General features: G+C 46.3%; 1 protein-coding gene across 1 annotated transcript in view; it reads left to right on the top strand.

Annotated features, from left to right (window-relative positions):
* The window catches only part of LOC144503050 (hemicentin-1-like), a 390,871-nt gene that overhangs the window by 249,344 nt on the left and 121,112 nt on the right, over window positions 1–20,415 (top strand). The window contains exons 48-53 of the mRNA XM_078227553.1: window positions 50–223; window positions 8,536–8,649; window positions 9,686–9,831; window positions 12,262–12,412; window positions 14,895–15,110; window positions 17,830–17,943. Of these exons, the coding sequence (XP_078083679.1) occupies window positions 50–223; window positions 8,536–8,649; window positions 9,686–9,831; window positions 12,262–12,412; window positions 14,895–15,110; window positions 17,830–17,943 (915 nt within the window). The remainder of the gene's footprint in view (window positions 1–49; window positions 224–8,535; window positions 8,650–9,685; window positions 9,832–12,261; window positions 12,413–14,894; window positions 15,111–17,829; window positions 17,944–20,415) is intronic.

The following is a 20,415-nucleotide window of genomic DNA, read 5'->3' as shown; positions in this document are numbered from 1 at the left end:
TCTGTGGAAGGGCAGTGTGCTGATTCATCCTTTCCTTCCATTTTCCCAGTTACGCCCAGAATTCCCAGTGTCGGTGAGGATGGTGCCCCGGAGGATGTCATCGTGATTGTGAATAATCCCACCTCACTGGTATGCGAGGCCGTGGCCCATCCGAGCCCAACCATCACTTGGCTGAAGGATGGGATCCCCTTCGAGGCCTCCAGGAACATCCACTTGTTGCCAGGTATTTCTCTGCCAGGGTTTGATTTGACTTGATTTATTATTGTCACATGTATTAACATACAGTGAAAAGTATTGTTTCTTGCGCGTTATACAGACAAAGCATACCGTTCATAGAGAAGGAAAGGAGAGAGTGCAGAATGTAGTGTTACAGTCATAGCTGGGGTGTAGAGAAAGATCAACTTAATGCGAGGTTGGTCCATTCAAAAGTCTGACAGCAGCAGGGAAGAAGCTGTTCTTGAGTCGGTAGGTACGTGATCTCAGACTTTTGTACCTTTTTCCTGAAGGAAGAAGGTGGAAGAGAGAATGTCAGGGGTGCGTGGGGTCCCTAATTAAGCTGGCTGCTTTGCTGAGGCAGTGGGAAGTGTAGACAGAGTCAATGGATGGGAGGCTGGTGATGGATTGGGCTACATTCACGACCGTTTGTAGTTCCTTGCAGTCTTGGGCAGAGCAGGAGCCATACCAAGCTGTGATACAACCAGAAAGAATGCTTTCTATGGTGCATCTGTAAAAGTTGGTGAGAGTCGTAGCTGACATGCGAAATTTCCTTAGTCTTCTGAGAAAGTAGAGGCATTGGTGGGCTTTCTTAACTATAGTGTCGGCATGGAGGGACCAGGACAGGGTGTTGGTGATCTGAACACCTAAAAACTTGAAGCTCTCGACCCTTTCTACTTGGTCCCCGTTGATGTAGACAGGGGCATGTCCTCCTTTACACTTCCTGAAGTCGATGACAATCTCCTTTGTTTTGTTGACATTGAGGGAGAGACTATTGTTGCCACACCAGTTCACCAGATTCTCTATCTCATTCCTGTACTCTGTCTCGTCATTGTTTGAGATCCGACCCACTACAGTAGTGTCGTCAGCAAACTTGAAAATCAAAAAGCGCAGTTTCAGTAATCCCAGCTCTTGTTCTTCGACCGGTTAGAGAAGTAATGCTGCTAATTTTAAGAAACGGAGGTTCCTTGTGGGTGGCGCAGATCAGGAACCTGTGGACACATTCAACATGACTGTCCGTCTGGAAAGGGGATGTTAGAGAAGGATTCTCCGGCCAAGCTCGCCTGAAAAAGGGAGATTCCAGCCTGACTTCAATGGACCTTTACATGGTCCGCACCCCCGCCCGCTAGAATTCCAGTGGCGGGCAGGATGGGAGAATTCTGGCCTTTATTTTTCCTTTATTCTTTCATGGGATGCAGACATGGTTGGCAAGGTCTGCATTTGTTACCCATCCCTAATTGCCCTCAAACCGAATGCTTTGGCAGGCCATTTCAGAGGGTAGGTAAGGGTCACATTGCTGTGGGTCTAGAGTCACATGTAGAAATACAGCAGATTTCCCGTACTGCAGTTGTACAGGGCGTTGGTGAGGCCACACCTGGGGTATTCTGTGCGGTTTTGGTGTCCTTATCTGAGGAAGGATGTCCTTGCTATAGAGGGAGTGCAGCAAAGGTTTACCAGGCTCTTTCCTGGGATGTCATATGAGGAGAGACTAAGTCATTTAGGATTGAATTCACTGGAGTTTAGAAAAGTGAGAAGGGATTTCACAGTAACTTATAAAATTCTAACAGGATTAGACAGGGTGGATTCAGAAAGAATGTTCCCAATGGTGGAGGAGTCCAGATCTAGGCGTCATAGTTTGAGGATAAGGGATAAACCTTTTAGAACTGAGATGAGGAGAAATTTCTTCACCCAGAGGGTGGTGAATGTGTGGAATTCACTACCACAAAATGTAGTTGAGGCCAAAACGTTGTGTAATTTCAAGATTTAAAGTGATTTGCAAAAAATGCAAATGTGATGTGAGGAAAAACCTTTTCACACAGAGAGTGGTTGGGGTCTGGAATGCCTGGACGTGTGGCAGAGGCAGTTTCAATCGAGGCATTCAGAAGGGAATTACTTGAACAGAAACAATGTGCAGGGGTATGGGGAAAGGCATTAAGTTAGGATGTTCATTTGAAGAGCTGGCACAGACACAATGGGCTGAATGGCCTCCTTCTGCACCATAACAATTCTATGAAAGGATATTCATGAACCAGATGGGTATTTTTAATGACAATTGACACTAACTTTTAATTTCAAATTTATTAATTGAATTTAGATTCCTCCAGTGCCATAGTGGGATTTGAACCCATGTCCCCAGAGCATTATCCTGGGCCTCTGGATTATTAATCCAGTGACATTACCTCTGTGCCACTGTCTCCCCCCGTGATCCCCAGATCCCATCATTCCCTCAGGGGGAGACTTACCTGGACACTGTGTTTCAGGAGGCAGTCACACCTGTCAGAGTAAATAGTTTAAATCCTGCCAGTGGCCAGGGACAGCAGGGTGTGACTGCAAGTCAGGCAGGTAAAGGGAACCAGCAGTCAGGAACTCAGGAGCCTCAGCCCTTGACCCTGTCCAACAGGTACGAGGCACTTGCTCCCTGTGTGGATGGCAAACAGGGCTGCAGGAAGGATGAGTCAGCTGACCAAGGCACCATGGTTCAGCAGCCATTCAAGGGGAGGAAGTAAATAGGCAAGTTGTAGTTGTAGGGGATTCTATTATCAGGGGGATAGATAGGATCCTTTGTGAGCAGGATAGAGTGTCCCGCATGGTATGTTGCCTGCCCGGTGCTAGGGTGCGGGACATCTCTGACCGGCTTGAAAGGATACTGGAGAGGGAGGGGGAGGATCCAGTTGTTGTGGTCCATGTTGGTACCAACAACATAGGCAAGTCTAGGAAAGAGGACCTGTTTAGAGATTATAAAGAGCTAGGATTCAAATTAAAAAACAGGTCCTCAAGGGTCATAATCTCCGGATTACTGCCCGAGCCACGTGCAAATTGGCATAGGGAGGCAAGAATAAGGGAAGTTAACACGTGGCTGAAAGAGTGGTGTGGGAAAGAGGGGTTCTTTTTCATGGGACACTGGCATCAGTTTTGGGGCAGGGGGGACCTATACCGTTGGGATGGTCTCCACCTGGACCGAGCTGGGATCAGTGTTCTGGCGAAGAGAGTAAATGGGGTGGTCAATAGGACTTTAAACTAGAGATTGGGGGGGAAGGGAAAGTCAGGGAACCAAGAGGTGAAGGAATCAGTGGGAAGCGTAGCTGCTTAGGATTACAAAAAATCACGAAAAGACAGCGCTCAGGAGAGGTTACGATAGTCCCCATCTCACAAAATATGACACAGTGTCTGGAAAGGCTCAGTAAACCAAGGTCCACCACACTACGAAAACAAAAAGGGACGGTCAATAGGGAATTAAAGGTGCTATATTTAAATGCCCGCAGTGTCCGGAACAAGGTAGATGAGCTTGTGGCCCAGATTGTGACTGGCAGGTATGATGTGGTAGGCATCACAGAGACGTGGTTGCAGGGGGTTCAGGACTGGCAGTTAAACATCCAGGGATTCACAACCTATCGAAAAGACAGAGAGGTGGGTAGAGGGGGCGGGGTTGCCTTGTTAATTAGAAATGAAATTAAATCAATAGCACTAAACGACATAGGGTCAGACGATGTGGAGTCTGTGTGGGTAGAGTTGAGGAACCACAAAGGCAAAAAAACCATAATGGGAGTTATGTACAGGCCTCCTGACAGTGGTCAGGACCAGGGGCACAAAATGCACCACGAAATAGAAAGGGCATGTCAGAAAGGCAAGGTCACAGTGATCATGGGGGATTTCAATATGCAGGTGGACTGGGTAAATAATGTTGCCAGTGGACCCAAAGAAAGGGAATTCATTGAATGTTTACAGGATGGCTTTTTGGAACAGCTTGTGATGGAGCCCACGAGGGAACAGGCTATTCTGGACTTAGTGTTATGTAATGAGCCAGACGTGATAAAAGATCTTAAAGTAAGGGAACACTTAGGAAGCAGTGATCATAATATGGTAGAATTCAGTCTGCAATTTGAAAGAAGGAAGGCAGAATCAGATGTGAAGGTTCTACAGTTAAATAAAGGTAATTACAGGCGCATGAGGGAGGAACTGACAAAAATCGACTGGAAGCAGAGCCTAGTGGGAAAGACAGTAGAACAGCAATGGCAGGAGTTTCTGGGAGTAATTGAGGACACAGTGCAGAGGTTCATCCCAAACAAAAGAAAGGTTATCAGAGGGGGGATTAGGCAGCCATGGCTGACAAAGGAAGTCAGGGAATGCATCAAGGCAAAAGAGAGAGCCTATAATGTGGCAAAGAGTAGTGGGAAGTCAGAAGATTGGGAAGGCTATAAAAACAAACAGAGGATAACAAAGAGAGAAATAAGGAAGGAGAGGATCAAATATGAAGGTAGGCTAGCCAGTAACATTAGGAATGATAGTAAAAGTTTCTTTAAATACATTAAAAACAAACGGGAGGCAAAAGTAGACATTGGGCCGCTCCAAAATGACGCTGGTAATCTAGTGATGGGAGACAAGGAAATAGCTGAGGAACTTAATAAGTACTTTGCGTCAGTCTTCACAGTAGAAGACATGAGTAATATCCCAACAATTCAGGAAAGTCAGGGGGCAGAGTTGAATATGGTTGCCATCACAAAGGAGAAAGTGCTAGAGAAACTAAAAGGTCTGAAAATTGATAAATCTCCGGGCCCAGATGGGCTACATCCTAGAGTTCTAAAGGAGATAGCTGAAGAAATAGTGGAGGCGTTAGTTATGATCTTTCAAAAGTCACTGGAGTCAGGGAAAGTCCCAGAGGATTGGAAAATCGCTGTTGTAACCCCACTGTTCAAGAAGGGAACAAGAAAAAAGATGGAAAATTATAGGCCAATTAGCCTAACCTCAGTTGTTGGCAAAATTCTAGAATCCATCGTTAAGGATGAGATTTCTAAATTCTTGGAAGTGCAGGGTCGGATTAAGACAAGTCAGCATGGATTTAGTAAGGGGAGGTCGTGCCTGACAAACCTGTTAGAGTTCTTTGAAGAGATAACAAATAGGTTAGACCAAGGAGAGCCAATGGATGTTATCTATCTTGACTTCCAAAAGGCCTTTGACAAGGTGCCTCACGGGAGACTGCTGAGTAAAATAAGGGCCCATGGTATTCGAGGCAAGGTACTAACATGGATTGACGATTGGCTGTCAGACAGAAGGCAGAGAGTTGGGATAAAAGGTTCTTTCTCAGAATGGCAACCGGTGACAAGTGGTGTCCCGCAGGGTTCAGTGTTGGGGCCACAGCTGTTCTCTTTATATATTAACGATCTAGATGACGGGACTGGGAGCATTCTGGCCAAGTTTGCCGATGATACAAAGATAGGTGGAGGGGCAGGTAGTATTGAGGAGGTGGGGAGGCTGCAGAAAGATTTAGACAGTTTAGGAGAGTGGTCCAAGAAGTGGCTGATGAAATTCAACGTGGGCAAGTGCGAGGTCGTACACTTTGGAAAAAAGAATAGAGGCATGGACTATTTTCTAAACGGTGACAAAATTCATAATGCTAAAGTGCAAAGGGACTTGGGAGTCCTAGTCCAGGATTCTCTAAAGGTAAACTTGCAGGTTGAGTCCGTAATTAAGAAAGCAAATGTAATGTTGTCATTTATCTCAAGAGGCTTGGAATACAAAAGCAGGGATGTACTTCTGAGGCTTTATAAAGCACTGGTTAGGCCCCATTTGGAGTACTGTGAGGAATTTTGGGCCCCACACCTCAGGAAGGACATACTGGCACTGGAGCGGGTCCAGCGGAGATTCACACGGATGATCCCAGGAATGGTAGGCCTGACATACGATGAACGTCTGAGGATCGTGGGATTATATTCATTGGAGTTTAGGAGGTTGCGGGGAGATCTGATAGAAACTTACAAGATAATGAACGGCTTAGATAGGATGGACGTAGGGAAGTTGTTTCCATTAACAGGGGAGACTAGGACGCGGGGGCACAGCCTTAGAATAAAAGGGAGTCACTTTAGAACAGAGATGAGGAGAAATTTCTTCAAGCCAGAGAGTGGTGGGTCTGTGGAATTCATTGCCACAGAGGGCTGTGGAGGCCGAGACGTTGAGCGTCTTCAAGACAGAAATTGATAAATTCTTGATTTCTCGAGGAATTAAGGGCTATGGGGAGAGAGCGGGTAAATGGAGTTGAAATCAACCATGATTGAATGGTGGAGTGGACTCGATGGGCCGAATGGCCTTACTTCCGCTCCTATGTCTTATGGTCTTATGGTCTAAATGTTATTTGCCACTTATCAGCCCAAGCCTGGATATTGTCCAAGTCTTGCTGCATTTGGACATGGACTGCTTCAGTATCTGAGGAATGTCGAATGATGCTAAACATTTTGCAGTCATCAACAAACATCCCACTTGTGACCTTATGATGGAGGGATGGTCATCGATGAAGCAGCTGAAGATTGTTGGGCCTCGGACACTAACCGTGAGGAACTCCTATAGTGATGTCCTAGAGCTGAGATGACTGACCTCCAACCACCACAGCCATCTTCCATTGTGCCAGGCCTGATTCCAACCAGCTGTGAGTTTTCCCCCTGACTCCCATTGGCTCCAGTTTTGCTCGGGCTCCTTGATGCCACACTCGGTCGAATGCTGCTTTGATGTCAAGGGCTGTCACACTCACCTCACCTCTGGAATTCAGCTCTTTTGTCCATGTTTGAACCAAGGCTGTAATGAGGTCAGGAGCTGAGTGACTCTGGCAAACTGAGCGTCCATGAGCAGGTTATTGCTGAGAATATTGTATTAAATAAGATTAACAAGACTTAGTATTATTTTGCTTTTAGAAGATAAAGTTTAAAGTTTATTGATTAGTGTCACAAGTAGGCTTACATTAACACTGCAATTAAGTTACTGTGAAAATCCCCTAGTCGCCACATTCTGGCACCTGTTCGGATACACTGAGGGAAAATTTACCATGGCCAATGCACCTAACCAGCACGTCTTTTGGATTGTGGGAGGAAACCGGCTCAGCCAGAGGGAACCCACGCAGACACGGGGAGAACGTGCAGACTCCACACAGACAGTGACCCAAACTGGGAATCGTACCCGGGTCCCTGGCGCTGTGAGGCAGCAGTGCTAACCACTGTGACATTGTGCCACCCCAGATGTGCTGTGGATAAAATAAAAATCATGGCTCTTAATATTTGGATGGTTATTGTTATATCATTAATTATAAAGAAATATAGAAATCAGATCTACACAGCATCTTTCACAACCTCGGAGTGTATCAAAACACTTTATAATTAGTAAATGCAACGCTGTTACAAACTCAAGAATTTTACATTTCGTCATTTGGTACAGAATGTGAATATTATTGAAAAGGAGGACCAGTTCCTGAAGCCTTTCATCTTGCACACCTCAGGACAAACACAAGAATACCAAATTTCAAACAACCAGAATAATTTATATTGCGGGGGAAAAGGGTGCCAATTGGTTCACTAGTTGTGTCTGATTGGCTAAGGTGTTAGAATATAGAACATAGAACAGTACAGCACAGAACAGGCCCTTCGGCCCACGATGTTGTGCCGAGCTTTATCTGAAACCAAGATCAAGCTATCCCACTCCCTATCATCCTGGTGTGCTCCATGTGCCTATCCAATAACCGCTTAAATGTTCCTAAAGTGTCTGACTCCACTATCACTGCAGGCAGTCCATTCCACACCCCAACCACTCTCTGCGTAAAGAACCTACCTCTGATATCCTTCCTATATCTCCCACCATGAACCCTATAGTTATGCCCCCTTGTAATAGCTCCATCCACCCGAGGAAATAGTCTTTGAATGTACACTCTATCTATCCCCTTCATCATTTTATAAACCTCTATTAAGTCTCCCCCCAGCCTCCTCCGCTCCAGAGAGAACAGCCCTAGCTCCCTCAACCTTTCCTCATAAGACCTACCCTCCAAACCAGGCAGCATCCTGGTAAATCTTCTCTGCACTCTTTCCAGCGCTTCCACATCCTTCTTATAGTGAGGTGACCAGAACTGCACACAATATTCCAAATGTGGTCTCACCAAGGTCCTGTACAGTTGCAGCATGACCCCACGGCTCTTAAACTCCAACCCCCTGTTAATAAAAGCTAACACACTATAGGCCTTCTTCACAGCTCTATCCACTTGAGTGGCAACCTTTAGAAATCTGTGGATATGGACCCAAGATCTCTCTGTTCCTCCACAGTGTTGCCAAGGAGATAACCTGGGGGAGCATAATCTCCCCAATGCCAATGTGCTGACCAATCATAATCAACTTGCCAGCCCATCAGTGCCCTTTACTCCTGTGGTGTAAGTGGTTGCAATTGTTTGAAATTTGGCATTCTTGTGTTTGTCCTGATGAGTGCGAGGTGAAAAGCTTCAACAACATGTCTCTTTTCTCAGCAAGATTTTGCATCCATCCTTTGTTTGGTAACACTGTTCCCTTCTGTTTTCAGGAGGACGGGGGCTCCAGATTCTGAATGTACAGGAGGAGGACGCCGGGCGTTATAGCTGTGTTGTGACTAACATTGCCGGAGAAGCTGTGAAGGATTACGAGCTCAAAGTCTTCAGTAAGTGCTTTCCCGGTGATTCCGTACTCTTTGATGCTCAAATACTGGAAACATCCAGAAAAGGAAACAGGGTCAAGTAGCGGATGAGCAGGCATGGCAGGGTGTGGAAACAGAAAATGATGACCAGGGATGGGCAATAAATGTTGGCCAGCCAGCGACGCCTATATCCCATGAATGAATTAAAAAAGAACAATACCTTTAATCTACTTAATAATATAATTGGGAAACCGTTAACATTGGCCGGAATTCTCCGGTCTCGGACGGCCCGCTATCGCTGCCAGCGAGAATGGAGAATTTGGCACTCAGCCAAATGTCCATCCATTGCGACGGGACTGGAAATGTCCAACTGAGGGTGAAGTCGGGGAATCCTGACCATTATATTCCTGATGTGGAGATGCCGGCATTGGACTGGGGTAAGCACAGTAAGAAGTCTCACAACACCAGGTTAAAGTCCAACAGGTTTATTTGACAGCACTAGCTTTCGGAGTCTCAAGCTCCTTCATCAGGTGAGTGAAGAGTTGTGTTCACAAACAGGGCATATAAAGACACAAACTCAATTTACAAGATAATGGTTGGAATGCGAGTCTTTACAGGTATTCAAGTCTTAAAGGTACAGACAATGTGAGTGGAGAGAGGTTAAGCACAGGTTAAAGAGATGTGTATTGTCTCCAGTCAGTGAGATTTTGCAAGCCCAGACAAGTCGTAGGGGTTACAGGTAGTGTGACATGAACCCAAGATCCCAGTTGAGGCCGTCCTCATGTGTGTGGAATTTGGCTATCAGTTTTTGCTCGGTGATTCTACGTTGTCATGTGTCGTGAAGGCCGCCTTGGAGAACGCTTACCTGAAGATCAGAGGCTGAATGCCCGTGACCGCTGAAGTGTTACATTCACTCCCTCAATCATAGCCTCAATTGGTGCATCTCTCCCTCAATCATAGCCTCAATTGGTGCAACGTACCAGGTCAGGGAAGCAAAAAACAAAATCTTCTTTTGGTTTGATGCCTCTTGTCAATAAAGCTTTCCAAATTCTCCCACCAGTTCCTCCACTGATAGTAAAGGATGATCAGATGACAGGAAACATCCGTGCCACCCAGGTGAAGACCAAGATGAACACCACATTGACACTGACGTGTGAAACATGGGCGACCCCAGCCCCTGCTCTTCGCTGGTATAAGGATGGCCAGGTAACAGCAATGAATGGCCAGAACTGGACAACTGGCATCAATCTTATCCACGCTTTATATCAATTGTACAGGGCGTTGGTGAGGCCACACCAGGAGTGAAGAGTGAGAGGGGATCTGATAGAAACTGAAAAAATTCTAACAGGGTTAGACAAGGTAGATTCAGAAACAATGTTTCCAATGGTGGGGGAGTCCAGAACTAGAGGTCATAGTTTGATAAGGGGTAAACCTTTTAGGACTGAGGTGAGGAGAACTTTCTTCACTCAGAGGGTGGTGAATATGTGGAATTCACTACCACAGAATGTAGTTGAGGCCAAAACATTGATTTCCAGAAGAAATTAGATATAGCTCTTGGGGTTAAAGGGATCAAAGGGATATGGGAGGATGGGGGGAATTGTGCCACATGTGGAGCTATCTTTGCTCCCATTGAGCGTATCTATGAGGGAGGATACAGCAGCTAGAATTAGTCCATTCTCCAGACCTGCTCAAGGCCAGGGTCCAATTGGGTAACTGTAAGGAATGTACAATATGTGTATACCTGTCTGTGTCTGGGGGTGGGGTGGTGGGTGAGAGACTTCACTGCAAATAATTGTCACATTCTGTGGATGCTTCCTATGTCTGTGGATTATACAATAAAACATAAAGGACAACCATTTTGGCACAAAAGGAGGGCATTCAGCCCATCAAATCCATCGCAACTCTCTGTGGAACAATCCAATCAGTCTCTGCTCTCTCCTCGTAGCCTTCGAATTTTTTTCCCTCAGCTGTCTCATCCCAATTTTCTTTTGAAATCAGTCCTTGTTTCTGCTTCCACCCTCTCACCGCGACCGAGTTATTACCACTTGCTGCGTGAAGAAGTTCCTCCTCACATCATCCCCATCCCCTCCACCTCCAACCCCTCCCACCTCCTCATTATAAATAATAATAATTTATTCAGCTCCATGCCGATTTCCAGCGCAGAGCTGACGGTGCCGGAAATCTGGGGCCTGGAGATTCGCGAAGGTCGTGGCGCCCAGCGGGGAGCCCACAAAATGGCCGCCGCTTGTGTCTCCCGGCTGGGAGAATCGTCCCCAATATTTCAACCTCACTGTGTCGTTTTGACAGAGCAGTTCTGGTGAAAACTCATTGAACCGAAACGCTAACCATCCAGTTATACCGCCTGACCTGTTTGAGTTTTTCCAGCACTTTCTGTTTTTACCCTTAGTCCTCAGACTTAATCATCATACCTCCTATTTAAGTATCTGCAACACCATCACCTCTTCTCTAATACCAGATCATTCCACATGGTCCGACCATCTCCCGCCAAAACTATGACAGGTTGGAAAATCGCTGCTTGTTGTCGCCCCCCCCGCCCATCCGACCCCGGGGCTGGGCGGATGTTACTGGAGTTGTTCATAGAATTCTAGTCCATAGAATCCCTACAGAAGGAGGCCATTTGACCCATCGATTCTGCACCAACTCTCCGACAGAGCATCCCACCCAGGCTCATCCCCTGCCCTATAACCGTAATCCCACACACTTATCCAAATATTCCCCCTAACTTACACATCTTTGGACATCAAGAGGCATCTTAGCACGATCAATCCCCCTAATCTGCACATCTTTAGATTGTGGTAGGAAATAGGAGCACCCGGAGGAAACCCACACAGACATGGGGAGAACGGGCAGACTCCAAACCGACAGTCGGCCAAGGGCGGGAATTGAACCCGGGTCCCTGGCGCTGTGAGGCAGCAGTGCTAACTAATGTCTCCCCATCTCCCATTCAGCAAATCCCAGACATATGTGTATGTAAGCACCAAGCTTGTGGAGCTAGGTAGAAGATAAATTCACTGATCTCTGCACACCATGAGGTAGCTCGCAGCACTCGGAGAGAACAGGGCTCCAAGGAGGTCCACCAAAACGATCCCAGGAATGAAATGCTTGATGTATGAGGAGTGTTTGAGGACTTGGGGTCTGTATTCGATGGCACTTAGAAGGATGATGGGGGATCTCATTGAAGCTTACAGAATACCGAAAGGCCTGGATAGACTGAACATGGGGAAGATGTTTCCATGAGTAGGACAGATTAGGATCCAAGGGCACAGCCTCAGAGTAAAGGGACAACCTTTAGAACCGAGTTGAGGAGGCATTTCTTCAGCCAGAGGGCGGTGAATCTATGGAATTCATTGCCGCAGAAGGCTGTGGAGGCCAGGTCACTGAGTGTATTTAAGACAGAGGTAGATAGGTTCTTGATTGGTAAGGGGATCAAAGGTTATGGGGAAAAGGTGGGAGAATGGGGTTGAGAAACAATCAGCCATGATTGAATGGCAGAGCAGGCTCGATGGGCCGAATGGCCCAATTGTGCTCCGATATCGCATGGTCTCAAATGCTATTATGACCTTATTCCAGTCCACTGTGCCGGCATTAAATCACATCCCTTTCCTGTCTCTGCAGCTGTTGACAGGAACTGAACATCTCCAGATCCACGATGAGGGGCACGTTCTCCAAATCAAACACACCAGGGTGTCCGACACAGGGCGTTACACTTGTGTGGCCACAAACATTGCAGGGGAAGATGAGAAGGATTATCATGTGAACATTCAAGGTCAGTAATTTGAGGTAGTGTGAAGACTGCCTACAATCCGCCAAGTCCCCGTGTACTCTGCCTCTGCTGTACAGTTCCAGGTTTGCTTGTATCCCGCACTCACTGTTCCTGTTTTCTGATCTCCTATACACAATTCCATATGGCTTGGATTGCGTTACAAGTGAGCATTTCATCAAAGGGATTCCAGACATACCGTAAGCTCTGAGGTCATTCCTCCATGTCATCTGAAGCCCAGGTTTGGACCCTGCTGCTTGTAGTGTGTCTGCATCTCCAATCATCCAAAGAATGTGTTCCCAGTCTCAACCGCGTTACTCTCGGGGAAGGCGTAGAACAGAAACCTACAGGAATCTTAATGAACTGGCATGGCCCAATGGCTGGTATTTTACGATCTCGCTCGGGCGAGGCTCGTAAAATCCTGCCAAAGGCCAATGGAGAATTCCGCTCTGCGAGCCGCGCCCGCCTTAATTCCAGGCACGGCGGTAAAATTCTGTCCAATGTGTCAGTTCCTTTCCGATTGATCTCAATCTCACCTCCTGTATCTCCTTGCCATATCCCTCAAACTATTCTCTTTCCAGTGACCTCTCTAGTTGACCTTTTAATCGATTAAACTCTTTGAGTCCGTGCTTTCCCTAGCCATTTATCCCATAAACCAATAGAATGGTAGGATTATAGAATGGTTACAGCGCAGAAGGAGGCCATTCGGCCCATTGTGTCGGTACCAGCTCCCTGCAAAAGTAACTCATGTAGTTCCTTTTCTCCATCACAGCTCCGCACATTGTTCCTCCTCAGATAGTTAACTTTTGGACCATGATCTGATTTTCCTTCCCAACTTCTAAACTTTTCACCCGCTTATCTTGAATAATTTGCATAGATCAGCCTTCACCAAACTCCTTTGTGAACTTGAAGGCTTTAACTGTCAACAGAAAGTCACCTTCTTCCCCTGAGGAACGCAGCCCAGCTTTCTTGCACTTTATACAGAAGATAGATCCCTGAATCTCGAATCACCATACCTGCTCATCTCCGCACCCACCTCAAGGATAGTGTTAGGGTCCCATTTATAAAGCCCAAGATATTTTATGGATCAGACTCGAACTATTTGCTATTTTTGGCATTAATGTGAGGATAGAGTGTTTCACTCCAGGCGCAATTCTACTGACAAAGTTACAAAGCTTTTATCAAAACAAACTTTATTTCACAACACAGTTTGACTTTGACAAATGAATTAGCTTAACATTTAACACTTGTACAAAGCTTAAACATGACAAGATACAATTTTTAACTGCCAACCTACCCCTATGAGCTCCAATTCAAGCAATATTCCTCTTACAGACTTAAAACCCCTCTTCCAAATCAGTTAGCAAAACACCGGCTTATGTGCTTGGAATTAGATTGCCAGTCCGAGAGTTCTCAGAGCACTTCTGGAGAGAGAGAGACAGAGAGACACCTTTTGCTTCTTTCAGAACCAGACTATTTTAAAATACTTGTCTTTCCTGCAAGCTTAGCTCCGCCTATTAATACGTGTCTCTGTCAATCAACCTAATCAAAACCTGATTCTGAAACGCAAGGGAAACCTAAGTAAACACAAATGCATTAACTCTCTTTAAACAAACACAGCCCGAGGTAAAAACAGTCATTATCCTACATTCTCAACATTTGAGTTGCCTGTTGCCCAGAACTGACTTTTAAACATACACCTGACAGGAAACATTATAAAAATACATTTCTTAAAGGCACAGGATCGTCAGAATAGCAGTCATGTAGCGTAAGTATCTATTGCACTTTCACTTCCTGAGTCAGCAGGCTGTGGATTTTGAGTCCAAGTCCAGAGACTTGATCACAAAATCTAGGCTGACACTCAGTAATGGCAGCGCTGTGGGAGTGCTGCACTGTTGCGGATATGCTGTCTTTTGGGTGAGGCCACATTTCTCCTCTTGGATGCATTATTTCAGAGAGGAGCAGGGATGGTCCCTCAACCAGCATGCTCAGCACTCATTGAGTGAATAATGTCTTAATCTACTCATGACCTCACTGCCCATTGTGGGAGCTTGCTGCGCACAAATTGACAGCCGCAATTCCTACATTATGACAGCGACCGTACTTCAAATGCTGGAAAATCTCAGCAGGTCTGACAGCATCTGTGGGGAGAAATAGAGCCAACGTTTTGAGTCCGGATGACCCTTCACCAGAGCTCTGACAAAGGGTCATCCACACTCGAAACATTGGCTCTATTCTCTCTCCACAGATGCTGTCAGACCTGCTTAGATTTTCCAGCATTTTCCTGTTTTTGTTTCAGATTCCAGCATCTGCAGTATTTTGCATTTATACTTCAAATATTACCTCAGTGGCTGTAAAGCATGTTGGGAAGTCTCGAGGTTGCGCAAGGTGCTATATAAATGAAAGTTATTTCTTGATTAGATGAGCAGAGCTGTGCGCAATGCTTTAATCGTGTTACAATTCTTTTTCCTTCTGACACACACTGCAGTGCCGCCAATCTTCCAGAAGGTGTACGGTGTGAATGCTGCCTGGGAGGTGATATACCGGGAGGATGAAGCTGAGGAGATAATAGAGTATCGGCAAGTGATTGTCAATAACACGGTTTCTCTTTACTGTGAGACTAACGCCATCCCGCCTCCCAATCTCTCCTGGTACAAGGACGGTGAAGCTCTCTCCACCACAGACCATGTTCTGATTCTTCCAGGTAGGTCCCAGGCCTCCTTATCCATATTCACTTTGTTATTGTGCGTTTTGGTAGAACAGCCCCATTTTACTCAGTGAAGGGACCGTGTCATTTTGCATTAGAGTTCGCCTCCATTTTACAGGTAGATGACATCGTTGCAACACAGAAAGTCATCCTAAGTGTAACCATTGCTCCAAAATATTCCAACACACCTTCCATTAGACCATAAGTTGTAGGAGCAGAAGTAGGCTGTTCGGCCCATTGAATCCACTCTGCCATTCAATGAGATCATGACTGATGTTATAATCCTCAACTCCACTTTCCTGCCTTATCCCCATAACCCTCGATTCCCTTACTGATTACAAGCCTATCCATCTCAGACTTGAACATACTTAATGACCCAGCCTCTACAACCCTCTACAGTAAAGAAATCCCTCCTCGTCTCTGTCTTCACCGGGGCAGCACAATAGCACAGTGATTAGCACTGCTGCCTCACAGTGCCAGGGACCCAGGTTCAATTCCGGCCTCGGGTCACTGTCTGTGTGGAGTTTGCACATTCTCCCCGTGTCTGCGTGGGTTTCCTCCGGGTGCTCCGGTTTCCTCCCACACTCCAAAGATGTGCGGGTTAGGTATATTGTCCTTGGCAAATTGGAGTGGAGTTGGGTTAAGAGTTAGAGCACCATTCTTTCATTGCTGGAGGCTTGTTTGACATGGAGCTCAGTTGGTTGGGGTAAAAATCTCCCCTTTCGACTGGCTACAGATGGAAAGTTTCAATCGAATTGCAGGTGGGAATGGGTTGACAGCACAGAAGTTTGATAATAAAGAAAGGCTTTCCGTTCCAGTGGTCCCTGGATTTGTTGGGAAATGGTGTATCTCCTGGGGATACAGACCAGGAATGCGAAATGGAATATCTCTTCGTAACTTTCATTTGGAGAGCTCACAATGATGGGTGATGGCACCAGTCACGTTGATGCAATGAGGCGCATGATTGTGAAATTCAGGTTACAGCATCCTGTTGGAGTTAGCACGGGGGAGCATTATTCTATACCTAACCCATCTTTTGGAAGTGCTTGATGCTGACAGCGGGCATAAAAGTTGGACAAACCTGCCCTTTCGCACTGGTTGACAAAAGTAGAACTTTTGTCTCGTTAAGTTTGAAGTAAGTTTATCAAATCCGTACCTGAGCTTGGTAGTACTTGCTCTATTGACATCTAAAATGGCTTCTTAGACTCCTGCTGAACACATCAGCTGCCACTATGCAACAAGCGGTCCCTGTTGCAAAGCATTTTAATCTCGGTGAAATACTGAGAGGCCGTAATATCATCACTTCGTAAAATAGACAAGTTCTAAGGCAGCAGAGCAGCCAGTGGGAGACGTGACTAACTGCAGCTATGTGTTTTGAGCTGTTAAGACTATTAAAAGTTCAGTTTACCATCTTCTTTTCGGAGGAATTAAGTGCGTAACACCAGGGGACCATTGAGTCTTCAGCAGATTGACACATATCTCTTGGGCTTCATACATGCACACACACAAGGCATGCTTAACCATGTGGCTTATGTATTAGGAGAAGACAGTGCATCATTCCAGAGGTTTACCAGAAGGAGCTGAGAGAATAAGGGACTCTTTAAAGCATCGTTCAGTTGGATCTGTTGTAAATTCTTACACGTGCTGCAGGAGATGTCATAGGTATTGTAAGTTATTCACTTGTAGGCACTTTGCCTGTGTATCATTCTAATCCTGAGTGTGAAATGTGGACTGACAGGATGTGTAATGAGGTTCCTGCATGAATTCCACTGCACAGTTACTGTAAAGGAGGATCATTATTGGCCTAGGGCTAAACAGACCCAGGTTTACAGTGATGGCTCCCCTGTGACAAGTGCCACTCAAGGGGAACCTGATATATAACTGCTGAAGGAATAATCATGTTTCGAAAAGCCTGAATCGTAACGCCAAGGTTGCTGGGAACTAAGAACTCGGAAAGAAATGTTAGTACAATCATAGAATCCCTACAGTGCAGAGAGAGGCCATTCGGCCCATTGAGTCTGCACCGAACACAATCCCATCCAGGCCCTATCCCCATAACCGTATGTATTTACCCCGCTAATCTCCCTGTCACTGTAAGGGGCAATTTAACATGGCCAATCCACCTAACCTGCACATCTTTGGAGTGTGGGAGGAAACCGGAGCACCCGGAAGAAATCCATGCAAACACGGAGGCTGGAATTTTACCATCCCGCCCACCACAGGAATCGGGGTGGACCATGGAAAGGCCCGGAGGCCTCGGGCGGAATTTTACGGTTTTGGCATGAGTGAGGTCTTAAAATCTCGCCCAGGGAGAATGTGCAAACTCCACACAGACAGTGACCGAGGCCAAAATTGAACCCGCGTCCCTGGCACTGTGAGGCAGCAGTGCTAACCACTGTGCCACAATGCCATTATCTTCAACATTTTGTGCTTGGCAAAACTTAGCCTGTGAAACCTAAGACTCCAGAAGCTTGCAAGGAGCAACCAGATTCTCCGTCAATGCTGACGAAGGGTCATCCAGATTCGAAACGTTGGCTCTATTCTCTCTCCACAGATGCTGTCAGACCTGCTGAGATTTTCCAGCATTTTCTCTTTCTGTCCCCCTCAATACTTCCTCATTCCTCTGGTTTATTTTTGTGTCATTAATGGTACGTTCTTTGAGGAGAACTTCTCAAATAAAGTTAACCACAATGTGAACTTTGATCTCCCTTAACAGGAAGCCACATCCTGCAGATCCCCAGGGTGCGAGCCGGGGATGCTGGGAGATACACGTGTCAAGCTGTCAATGAGGTTGGACAGGACCAACTGCATTATGAGCTCGTGGTTTTGAGTGAGTAACTAAATGGCAAGGGTCCGTGTCAGTCTGTGGCTGAACTGAGTGAGGAGTGTTGATTTTTTAAACATTTGAGTGAAGCTTCCAAGTCTAGTCCTGGACTTCTATCAGTACATTTGATAACTCAGCCAACTTGTATTGTCCATGTTCTGATGAAGGGGCATCCAGACTCGAAATGTTGACTCTATTCTCTCTCCACAGATGCTGTCAGACCTGCTGAGATTTTCCAGCATTTTCTGTTTTTGTTTCAGATTCCAGCATCCACAGTATTTTGCTTTTATCCATGTTCTGCATTGGCCCCTTTCTACTCATTTTCCCTCCCTCATTGATGAAGATTTGTGTCAGCACAGCTTTTAAAAAAATTCTTCAGTGGTATATGAGCGTCACTGGCATTTATTGCCCATCCCCAATTGCCCTTGAGAGAGTGGGCAGCACGGTGGCACAGTGGTTAGCACTGCTGCCTCACAACGCCAGGGACACGGGTTCGATTCCTGGCTTGGGTCACTGTCTGTGCGGAGTCTGCACATTCTCCCCGTGTCTACGTGGGTTTCCTCCGGGTGCTCCGGTTTCCTCCCAGAGTCTGAAAAAATGTGCTGGTTAGGTGCATTGGCCATGTTAAATTCTCCCTCAGTGTAACCAAACAGGCGCCGGAGTGTGGCGACTAGGGGATTTTCGCTCTTCCAAACTCCAGTGAATCCCCTTGGTGTAGAAGGAGGCCATTTGCCCCATTGAGCCCCCACCGACCACAATCCCACCCAGGCCCTATTCCCATAACCCCATGTATTTCCCCTGCTAATCCCCATGACACTAGTGTCAATTTAGCACAGCCAATCCACCTAACCTGCACACCTTTGGACTGTGGGAGGAAACCGGAGCACCCGGAGGAAACCCACGCAGACACGGGGAGAATGTGCAAACTCCACACAGACAGTGACCCAAGCCGGGAATCGAACCCGGGTACCTGGCATTGTGAGGCAGCAGCGCTAACCACTGGGTCGCCGTGCTGCCCATCGTGGTGCTGGGGCGGATGAGATCGGAGAATCCCAGCCTCTGTCTCCACTACCCATTTCCAGCAATCACAGTTTGTTCCTTTCCTCAGCCCTTGATCAGAGGTCGGGCCTAGAGGGTAATTGACTGAGATTACCAAATGTGTAACGTGAATTGACATTGTTAAGTCAGTTAAACGGAGAGTAAGTAGGTGGGTCAGAGAGGGGAACTCTCTCTGCAAACTGGGCCAAGAGACAGGGCAGAGGAGGTTAAAAAGAGGCCAGAGAATCCTTGGTATTTGTAAATTTTCAGCATGTGTACCATAAAAGTAAGCACAGCTTAATCTCTTTTTGGACATCACAACTGGGCAGGACTCTGTTGGATCAATAGGTTCATCAATAGTTGCCAAAGGAAACTTTTGTTTGGCACTCTGAGAGTTAATAGAAACATACAAACTAGAAGCAGGAGGCCATTTGGCCCATCGAGCCTGCTCCGCCATTCATTTTGATCATGGCTGATCATCAAATTCAATATCCTGATCTCCCCTTCCCTCATTTAATTTCTTCTTGAAATCACACAATGTTTTGGCCTCAACTACTTTCTGTGGTAATGAATTCCACACATTCATCACCCTCTGGATGAAGAAATTTCTCCTCACCTCAAACTATGACCCCTAGTTCTGGATTCCCCCACCATTGGGAACACTCTTTCTGAATCTACTCTGCCTAACCCTGTTCAAATTTTATAAGTTTCTATGAGATCCCCTCTCGCTCTTCCAAACTCCAGTGAATATAATCCTAACCAATTTTGTCTTTCCTCAAATGACAGAACTGCTAACCCAGGAATCAGCCTGGTAAACCTTCACTGTACTCCCTCTATAGCAAGGACATCCTTCCTCAGATAAGGACACCAAAACTGCACACAATATTCCAGGTGTGGCTTCATCAGCAGCCTATACAATAGTAGTAAAACATCCCCATACCTATCCCTACACTCAAATCCTCTCGCTATGAAGGTCAACATACCATTTGCCTTTACTGCCTGCTGTACCTGAGCGCTTACTTTCAGCGACTGGTGCACGAGGACTCCAAGGTCTCGCTGAGTATCCACCTCTCTTAATTTACACCCATTGGTTGGAATTCACTGGCCATTCACGCCCCACTGCTGGTAAGAATGGAGAATTTGACACTCAGCCAAATCTTCGTTCACTGCAGCGGGACTGGAGAATCCCAGCTGCGGGCGAAGTCGGACAATTCCAGTCAATGTCAGGGTCAACACCGGGTGTGATAGGTCCTGAATAATTCCTAAAGGGAGAAGGTAAAAGGAGGGAAAGTGGAACGATGTTCTGGTGATCTATTTCTGTTTCAGTCTGGGAAGTTTATTGGCACTGTCTATGATAGCTGTTCCCTCATGCTGTTCTCACCTGGGTCGAGTGCCAATCCCAGGGCATCTTTTGCTGCTTCACTTCTCTGGGTATTTGAT

Source organism: Mustelus asterias, chromosome 13 (genome assembly GCF_964213995.1).
Source record: "Mustelus asterias chromosome 13, sMusAst1.hap1.1, whole genome shotgun sequence".
In the NCBI taxonomy this organism is placed as follows: domain Eukaryota; kingdom Metazoa; phylum Chordata; class Chondrichthyes; order Carcharhiniformes; family Triakidae; genus Mustelus; species Mustelus asterias.
Note: the sequence above shows the minus strand (reverse complement) of the source record. Positions and strands in the feature narration are given on the sequence as shown.